This window comes from Rattus norvegicus, chromosome 1 (genome assembly GCF_036323735.1).
Source record: "Rattus norvegicus strain BN/NHsdMcwi chromosome 1, GRCr8, whole genome shotgun sequence".
Classification (NCBI taxonomy): domain Eukaryota; kingdom Metazoa; phylum Chordata; class Mammalia; order Rodentia; family Muridae; genus Rattus; species Rattus norvegicus.
Window position 1 is genome coordinate 106,981,088 of NC_086019.1, and position 10,337 is coordinate 106,991,424.

Sequence of the window (10,337 nt, forward strand, 5' to 3'; positions counted from 1 at the left end):
AGGTCAGAGTCCAGGGTCAATCCATGTATAGTCTTTAGGTAGTGGCTTAGTCCCTGGAAGCTCTGGTTGCTTGGCATTGTTGTACATATGGGGTCTCGAGGCCCTTCAAGCTCTTCCAGTTCTTTCTCTGATTCCTTCAACGGGGGTCCTATTCTCAGTTCAGTGGTTTGCTGCTGGCATTCGCCTCTGTATTTGCAGTATTCTGGCTGTGTCTCTCAGGAGTGATCTACATCCAGCTCCTGTCGGTCTGCACTTTTTGCTTCACCCATCTTGTCTAATTGGGTGGCTGTATATGTTTGGGCCACACGTGGGGCAGGCTCTGAATGGGTGTTCCTTCTGTGTCTGTTTTAATCTTTGCCTCTCTCTTCCCTGCCAAGGGTAGTCTTGTTCCCCTTTTAAAGAAGGAGTGAAGCATTCACATTTTGATCATCCGTCTTGAGTTTCATTTGTTCTATGCATCTAGGGTAATTCAAGCATTTGGGCTAATAGCCACTTATCAATGAGTGCATACCATGTATGTCTTTCTGTGATTGGGTTAGCTCACTCAGGATGATATTTTCCAGTTCCAACCATTTGCCTACAAATTTCATAAAGTCATTGTTTTTGATAGCTGAGCAATATTCCATTGTGTAGATGTACCACATTTTCTGTATCCATTCCTCTGTTGAAGGGCATCTGGGTTCTTTCCAGCTTCGGGCTATTATAAATAAGGCTGCGATGAACATAGTAGAGCACGTGTCTTTTTTATATGTTGGGGCATCTTTTGGGTATATGCCCAAGAGAGGTATAGCTGGATCCTCAGGTAGTTCAATATCCAATTTTCGGAGGAACCTCCAGACTGATTTCCATAATGGTTGTACCAGTCTGCAATCCCACCAACAATGGAGGAGTGTTCCTCTTTCTCCGCATCCTCACCAGCATTTGCTGTCACCTGAGTTTTTGATCTTAGCCATTCTCACTGGTGTGAGGTGAAATCTCAGGGTTGTTTTGATTTGCATTTCCCTTATGACTAAAGATGTTGAACATTTCTTTAGGTGTTTCTCAGCCATTTGGCATTCCCCAGCTGTGAATTCTTTGTTTAGCTCTGAACCCCATTTTTTAATAGGGTTATTTGTCTCCCTGCGGCCTAACTTCTTGAGTTCTTTGTATATTTTGGATATAATGCCTCTATCTGTTGTAGGATTGGTAAAGATCTTTTCCCTATCTGTTGGTTGCTGTTTTGTCCTAACCACAGTGTCCTTTGCCTTACAAAAGCTTTGCAGTTTTATGAGACCCCATTTGTCGATTCTTGATCTTAGAGCATAAGCCATTGGTGTTTTGTTCAGGAAATTTTTTCCAGTGCCCATGTGTTCCTGATGCTTCCCTAGTTTTTCTTCTATTAGTTTGAGTGTGTCTGGTTTGATGTGGAGGTCCTTGATCAACTTGGACTTAAGCTTTGTACAGGGTGATAAGCATGGATCGATCTGCATTGTTCTACATGCTGACCTCGAGCTGAACCAGCACCATTTGCTGAAAATGCTATCTTTTTTCCATTGGATGGTTTTGGCTTCTTTGTCAAAAATCAAGTGACCATAGGTGTGTGGGTTCATTTCTGGGTCTTCAATTCTATTCCATTGGTCTACTGTCTGTCTCTGTACCAATACCATGCAGTTTTTATCACTATTGCTTTGTAATACTGCTTGAGTTCAGGGATAGTGATTCCCCCTGAAGTCCTTTTATTTTTGAGGATAGTTTTAGCTATCCTGGGTTTTTTGTTATTCCAGATGAATTTGCAAATTGTTCTGTCTAACTCTTTGAAGAATTGGATTGGTATTTTGATGGGGATTGCATTGAATCTGTAGATCGCTTTTGGTAAAATGGCCATTTTTACTATGTTAATCCTGCCAATCCATGAGCATGGGAGATCTTTCCATCTTCTGAGGTCTTCTTCAATTTCTTTCTTCAGAGTCTTGAAGTTATTATTGTACAGATCTTTTACTTGCTTGGTTAAAGTCACTCCGAGGTACTTTATATTATTTGGGTCTATTATGAAGGGTGTCGTTTCCCTAATTTCTTTCTCGACTTGTTTCTCTTTTGTGTAGAGGAAGGCTACTGATTTATTTGAGTTAATTTTATACCCAGCCACTTGGCTGAAGTTGTTTATCAGCTTTAGTTTTTCTCTGGTGGAACTTTTGGGATCACATAATATACTATCATATCATATGCAAACAGTGATATTTTGACTTCTTCTTTTCCGATCTGTATCCCCTTGACCTCCTTTTGTTGTCTGATTGCTCTGGCTAGAACTTCAAGAACTATATGGAATAAGTAGGGAGAGAGTGGGCAGCCTTGTCTAGTCCCTGATTTTAGTGGGATTGCTTCAAGTTTCTCTCCATTTAGTTTAATGTTAGCAACTGGTTTGCTGTATATGGCTTTTACTATGTTTAGGTATGGGCATTGAATTCCTATTCTTTCCAGGACTTTTATCATGAAGGGGTGTTGAATTTTGTCAAATGCTTTCTCAGGATCTAATGAAATGATCATGTGGTTTTATTCTTTCAGTTTGTTTCTATAATGGATCACGTTGATGGTTTTCCGTATATTAAACCATCCCTGCATGCCTGGGATGAAGCCTACTTGATCATGGTGGATGATTGTTTTGATGTGCTCTTGGATTTGGTTTGCCAGACTTTTACTGAGTATTTTTGCGTCGATATTCATAAGGGAAATTGGTCTGAAGTTCTCTTTCTTGGGTCTTTGTGTGATTTAGGTATAAGAGTAATTGTGACTTCATAGAAGGAATTCGGTAGTGCTCCATCTGTTTCAATTTTGTGGAATATTTTGGATAATATTGGTAGGAGGTCTTCTATGAAGGTCTGATAGAATTCTGCACTAAACCCGTCTGGACCTGGGCTCTTTTTAGTTGGGAGACCTTTAATGACTGCTTCTATTTCCCTAGGAGTTATGGGGTTGTTTAACTGGTTTATCTGTTCCTGATTTAACTTCGGTAACTGGTATCTGTCTAGGAAATTGTCCATTTCCTGCAGATTTTCACGTTTTGTTGAATATAGGCTTTTATAGTAAGATATGATGATTTTTTGAATTTCCTCTGAATCTGTAATTATGTCTCCTTTTTCATTTCTGATTTTGTTAATTTGGACACACTCTCTGTGTCCTCTTGTTAGTATGGCTAAGGGTTTATCTATCTTGTTGATTTTCTCAAAGAACCAACTTTTGGTTCTGTTGATTCTTTCTATGGTCCTTTTTGCTTCTACTTGGTTGATTTCAGCCCTGAGTTTGATTATTTCCTGCCTTCTACTCCTCCTGGGTGTATTTGCTTCTTTTTGTTCTAGAGCTTTTAGGTGTGTTGTCATGCAGGTGACATATGCTCTTTCCTGTTTCTTTCTGCAGGCACTCAGCGCTATGAGTTTTCCTCTTAGCACAGCTTTCATTGTTTCCCATATGTTTGGGTATGTTATACCTTCATTTTCATTAAATTCTAAGAAGTCTTTAATTTCTTTCTTTATTTCTTCCTTGACCAGGTTATCATTGAGTAGAGCATTGTTCAATTTCCACGTATGTGTGGGCATTCTTCCCTTATTGTTATTGAAGACCAGTTTTAGGCCGTGGTGGTCCGATAGCACGCATGGGATTATTTCTATCTTTCTGTACCTGTTGAGGCCCGTTTTTTGACCAACTATATGGTCAATTTTGGAGAAAGTACCATGAGGAGCTGAGAAGAAGGTATATCCTTTTGCTTTAGGATAGAATGTTTTATAAATATCTGTTAAGTCCATTTGGCTCATGACTTCTCTTAGTCTGTCTACGTCTCTGTTTAATTTCTGTTTCCATGATCTGTCCATTGATGAGAGTGGGGTATTGAAATCTACTATCATTGTGTGAGGTGCAATGTGTGTTTTGAGCTTTAGTAAGGTTTCTTTTACGTATGTAGGTGCCCTTGTATTTGGGGCATAGATATTTAGGATTGAGAGTTCATCTTGGTTGATTTTTCCTTTGATGAATATGAAGTGTCCTTCCTTATCTTTTTTGATGACTTTTAGTTTAAAATTGATTTTACTTGATATTAGAATGGCTACTCCAGCTTGCTTCTTCATACCATTTGCTTGGAAAGTTGTTTTCCAACTTTTCACTCTGAGGTAGTGTCTGTCTTTGTCTCTGAGGTGTGTTTCCTGTAGGCAGCAGAATGCAGGGTCCTCATTGCGTATCCAGTTTGTTAATCTATGTCTTTTTATTGGGGAGTTGAGGCCATTGATGTTGAGAGATACTAAGGAATAGTGATTATTGCTTCTTGTTATATTCATATTTGGATATGAGGCTATGTTATTGTGCTTTTCTTCTCTTTGTTTTGTTGCCAAGACGATTAGTTTTTTGCTTCTTCTAGGGTATAGCTTGTCTCCTTATGTTGGGCTTTACCATTTATTATCCTTTGTAGTGCTGGATTTGTAGAAAGATATTGTGTAAATTTGGTTTTGTCATGGAATATCTTGGTTTTCCATCTATGTTAATTGAGAGTTTTGCAGGATACAGTAACCTGGGCTGGCATTTGTGTTCTCTTAGGGTCTGTATGACATCAGTCCAAGATCTTCTGGCCTTCATAGTTTGTGGCGAGAAGTCTGGTGTGATTCTGATAGGTCTGCCTTTATATGTTACTTGACCTTTTTCCCTTACTGCTTTTAATATTCTTTCTTTATTTTGTGCGTTTGGTGTTTTGACTATTATGTGACGGGAGGTGTTTCTTTTCTGGTCCAATCTATTTGGAGTTCTGTAGGCATCTTGTATGCCTATGGGTATCTCTTTTTTTAGGTTAGGGAAGTTTTCTTCTATGATTTTGTTGAAGATATTTTCTGGTCCCATGAGCTGGGAGTCTTCACTCTCTTCTATACCTATTATCCTTAGGTTTGATCTTCTCATTGAGTCCTGGGTTTCCTGTGTGTTTTGGAGCAGTAGCTTTTTCCGCTTTACATTATCTTTGACAGTTGAGTCAATGATTTCTATGGAATCTTCTGCTCCTGAGATTCTCTCTTCCATCTCTTGTATTCTGTTGCTGAAGCTTGTATCTACAGCTCCTTGTCTCTTCTTTTGGTTTTCTATATCCAGGATTGTTTCCATGTGTTCTTTCTTGATTGCTTCTATTTCCATTTTAAATTCCTTCAACTGTTTGATTGTGTTTTCCTGGAACTCTTTCAGGGATTTTTGTGTCTCCTCTCTATGGGCTTCTACTTGTTTATTTATGTTTTCCTGGAATTCTTTCAGGCATTTTTGCGATTCCTCTCTGTAGGCTTCTACTTGTTCTCTAAGGGAGTTCTTCACGTCTTTCTTGAAGTCCTCCAGCATCATGATCAAATATGATTTTGAAACTACATCTTGCTTTTCTGGTGTGTTTGGATATTCCATGTTTGTTTTGATGGGAGAATTGGGCTCCGATGGTGCCATGTAGTCTTGTTTCTGTTGCTTGGGTTCCTGTGCTTGCCTCTGGCCATCAGATTATCTCTAGTGTCACTTTGTTCTGCTATTTCTGACAGTGGTTAGACTGTTCTATAAGCCTGTGTGTCAGGAGTGCTGTAGACCTGTTTTCCTGTTTTCTTTCAGCCTGTTATGGGGACAGAGTGTTCTGCTTTTGGGTGTGTAGTTTTTCCTCTCTACAGGTCTTCAGCTGTTCCTGTGGGCCTGTGTCTTGAGTTCACCATGCAGGTCACTTGCAGCAGAAAAGTTGGTCTTACCTGTGGTCCCGAGGCTCAAGTTCACTCGCGGGGTGCTGCCCACGAGCTCTCTGTGGTGGCAGCAACCAGAAAGATCTGAGCCGCCATTTCCGGGTGCTTCAGTGCACCAGGGTTCCAGATGGCGTTTGGTGTTTTCCTCTGGAATCTGTAATGTGTGCAGAGTGCAGTCTCTTCTGGTTTCCCAGGCGTGTCTGCCTCTCTGAAGGTTTAGCTCTCTCTCCCATGGGATTTGAGTGCAGAGAATTGTTTATCTGGTCTGTTCCTTCAGGTTCCGGTGGTGTCTCAGGCGCAGGGGTCCTGCCGCTCCTGGGCCCTCCCCCACGGGCACCCAGAGGCCTTATAAAGTTTCCTCTTGCGCCAGGGATGTGAGCAGGGGTGGGCAGTGTTTGTGGTCTCTCCCGCTCTGCAGCCTCAGGAGTGCCCACCTGACCAGGACGTGAGGTCTCTCTCCCACGGGGTCTGGGAGCAGAGAGCTGCTGAGGGCCGGGATCCGTGGGTGTGGGACTCCTGGTAAACACAGGACGTGCCCGGTCCTAGAAGAATTCTGCCTCTGTGTGTCCCGAGATCACCAGGCAGGTCTCTTGCAGAAGAAAAGTTTGTCTTACCTGTGGTCCCAAGGCTCAAGTTTGCTCGCGGGGTGCTGCCCAGGAGCTGTCTGCGGTGGCAGCAACCAGGAAGATCTGCTTTGCCATTTTCTGGGAGTTTCAGTGCACCAGGGTTCCAGATGGCGTTTGGTGTTTTCCTCTGGAATCTGTAATGTGTGCAGAGTGCAGTCTCTTCTGGTTTCCCAGGCGTGTCTGCCTCTCTGAAGGTTTAGCTTTCCCTCCCATGGGATTTGGGTGCAGAGAACTGTTTATCTGGTCTGTTCCTTCAGGTTCCGGTGGTGTCTCAGGCGCAGGGGTCCTGCCGCTCCTGGGCCCTCCCCCACGGGAACCCAGAGGCCTTATACAGTTTACTCTTTGGCCAGGGATGTGGGCAGGGGTGGGCAGTGTTGGTGGTCTCTTCTGCTCTGCAGCCTCAGGAGTGCCCACCTGACCAGGCGGTGAGGTCTCTCTCCCATGGGGTCTGGCATCTGGGTTCTTTTCAGCTTCTGGCTATTATAAATAAGGCTGGTATGAACATAGTGGAGCACGTGTCTTTTTTTTATATTGGGGCATCTTTTGGGTATATGCCCAAGAGAGGTATAGCTGGATCCTCAGGCAGTTCAATGTCCAATTTTCTGAGGAACCTCCAGACTGATTTCCAGAATGGTTGTACCAGTCTGCAATCCCACCAACAGTGGAGGAGTGTTCCTCTTTCTCCACATCCACATTTGCTGTCACCTGAGTTTTTGATCTTAGCCATTCTCACTGGTGTGAGGTGAAATCTCAGGGTTGTTTTGATTTGCATGAAATATTTTTTTCATGAGGGATTAGATAGTCATCGAGAGAGAATCAGGATAAAGACACGGGAAGAAAAGGAAAGACATGACCATGGAATGTTAACCAAGGCACCGTGAAAGAGAGAAACTGGAGAGTCTCCCTCTACCTTTGAGTGTGTTTGGATGTTGGTGTATAAATCCTGCCCTTATTCTCTCAGTGGGTAAAAATGGCAGATAATTCAATTTAAGGACTCCAGTGGGTGAATGGAGATTTAGAATAGGCAGTCGTAAAGATGCATATTTGTTTACTAAGAAATTTTACATAAGAAACATTTTTAAATTATGCACATATTCTAAAGATTGAGGCTATTGAAGGAACTGGACTTGTGGAAGTTTCTATTAATTTCTTTTAATATTTAGAAAACAACTTGTAAAAAATAGAGACATTTCTTTAAAATATAATATTTATTTAATCTTTATCAAATTGAATGACCAAAGAAATTCTGATATTGCACTACCTTTATTCTTGTTCTGATGAAGACATTTGTTCACAGTGGGAGCTGTTCTGGCCCCAAATGGTTACAAGAGTTATATCACAGGGAGATGCACATTAAGCAGCTTTAGGGTGCTGCAGTCAGTTTCTGTGTAACAAGACCCATTTCTTCTAATTTGTATAAAATGACCATTTTCTCTACCAATTGAATAAGACTATGAAAATTGCCTACATAGATAAAGGCAAAATCGACTCTCAGAAAAACTATGTCTGATGAAGGACTCACTTAACTACTGCATCGGACTACTTCCAGGTCCTCAGACTTTTGTGAAGGACCCCTCTCTCCACCCTCTTCCTCAGGAGTGTCCTGCATGGCTCTCTGAAGGAGTAGCTTCAGAGTCTGCCGTTGTAACCTGTGATGTCTAATCGAGCCAACAAAGAAGTAAATGATGGGATTGGCACAGCTGTTAACACAGGACAGGAGTGTTACCATTTCATAAAAAAAGGAAGAGAGCATCATATGAATCCAGGGTAAGAGGAACACGCAGATCCCAATGGGCAGACCAAAAAATATGAAGACCAGCACTGTGAGAGCAATGGTCACATAGAACCTGGTCACAGGAATCCTATGTGATCCACAGATGATTTTGGCCAAGAGGGCTAGGCTGGACACAAAAAGAACCATGAATATTACTATTAGAAATGCCGTAGCGATAAAGTTACAATACCTACAGAAAGAATAATCAAATTTACTAAACAGGAAGCCACAGCCTTGCCCTAACAGAAGGCTCAACAGTAGAGAGAAAGCCCAGAACAGAGCACACACGGTGGCTGATGTGTGTCTTGGTCTTTGGCAGTGATACCAGATGGGCCACGTAACAGATAGGCAGCGCTCAGTACTGATGGCTGCAATCATACAGAAACCTGCAAGGTAATTAAACATTAATATAGTGAGGAGAAAATAAAAGTAGCTGTTATCAAACTGAAGGACACACTCCAGGGAGTACACAGTCTGAGCACAGAGGTACAAGAAATCAGCACCAGCCAGGTTGAGGACATAGACGGAGAAGGCATTCCTATGCATGTGGAAGCCTAGAAGCCACAGCACTGTGGCATTTCCTGCCATTCCAACCACAGAAATGATGACAATAAGAAAATTCAGGGTATTGAACGTGGTGATACAGGATAAAATTTCAGTGTAGTAATTTTCCTTCACTACTGTGTTGTTAATGCTCCAGGCTTGGGTGGTTGGACTCATGCTTAGGAATTTTCCACTGGTGTTCCTGCAAAGAAATAGAGATAGGAACACATGATACTCTCTGTCAGGACCATATGACTCTGTAGGACTGTCTGGCATAGGTCCACAAGGAGAGGGAAACAACCTTCCAAAAGTGCTAAAAGCTTCTTTTAAATCCAGTTTGTACTATTCAGTCTATCTGCAGCCCAATATGATGTGGGGTAACTGATGATCCCAGTACAGTTGCTAAGCATTTCAGGTTATGTTAGGAAGAGACAGAACTCTGAAACCAACTTTCTTTCTGTTCTAGGGATGAGATTTCTTCTCAGGTGTAGGAAAATGGAAGCTGTTGTCACAAGCCATATCTGCCCTCAGTCGTTGGAAGGGAACTATCAAACGGGCAAAATAGACTCGTGGATGAGAGTCATGAAGGGAATGGTACTTGCTGTGAAGTCGTTTATGTGTTAAGAAGCCATGCTTCTTATGATATAAAGGCTGGGTGGTTCATTTAAAATTTTGAAAACAAGAAAGTAGAGAAGCTTTGAGGGGCATCAAGCACTTTTCTGTTAGTTATTAAGTCACCAGTGTCCTGTTCTTTGCAAGGGTACAGTGGAGCACTAAGAACTGGAACAAATGAGTCAGACATTCAAGAGTAGTTGAAAAATTGGAGCAAATGCTGTTCTGGTTGTGATTTGTACCTACAGGCAAATGTACATGTTCTGGCGTGAGAAGTGTGGGCTGTGCTATAGAGAAAAGCAAAGAGCACCTCCATTTGGGAATAGTATTCTAATCTCTGAGATGAGCTGTGAGATGTCTAAATGGATGCAATCTGGAAAATAGAGCAGCATAGCTGGGCAGGTAACATTGTTTAGAACTTTCTCTTCACTCTACTCCCCCATACAAACGCCCTTGATAGGCTTCTCTTTCTCACACAAAAAGCCACCGAAACATTTGGAGAAAAGACAAACTGCTGTGGTATTCCTCTTTCATTCCTATACCAAGCAATGGCACAGAATAAGGGCAGTTCCTGTGCTTGTAGTAGCTTAGTCAGTTTCCCATATAGAGAACTTTGCTTCACAGGATCCTTCTGGCTAACTTCTTATCCAAGACAGAGGCCTTCATGAAGGAGAAATTATCTGAGGATGCTCAGATAGAGTTCAGGGAAAGCACCTACCCAGAAGACCTTGCAAACTGATCTCACACAAGAACTTTAAAGTTATCACCCAACACACTCAATTGTGTTCACCAAGATCACTCCATTCCTTTCTGGAGCCTTGGTCATCACACAGGAGCACAAGATTTTCATTCAGGGAATCATGTGGCATTAACAGCTTCAAATAGGTAGGGGGGTATTAGGTAAACAGCCGACGAGCTTGATGGTGTTGGTAGCACTCAGTCATCTGCACAATTGTTTCCAAGGGTCTGCTCAGCTTGACGAAGCAGAAGCAGGAAGCCAAAATAGGATCAACTCAGCTACAGTTCCTAATGTAGCTGGGTTTTCTTGTGTCTGCTCATCAAGCTGAACTA

General features: G+C 42.0%; 1 protein-coding gene across 1 annotated transcript; it reads right to left on the minus strand.

Moving 5' to 3' along the window:
- Positions 1-7,859: 7,859 nt before the first annotated feature.
- Mrgprb4 (MAS-related GPR, member B4) lies at positions 7,860-8,831 on the minus strand. The gene has a single exon (NM_001002287.1). It carries the CDS (start codon positions 8,829-8,831, stop codon positions 7,860-7,862), a length of 972 nt encoding a protein of 323 aa, NP_001002287.1.
- Positions 8,832-10,337: the final 1,506 nt, after the last annotated feature.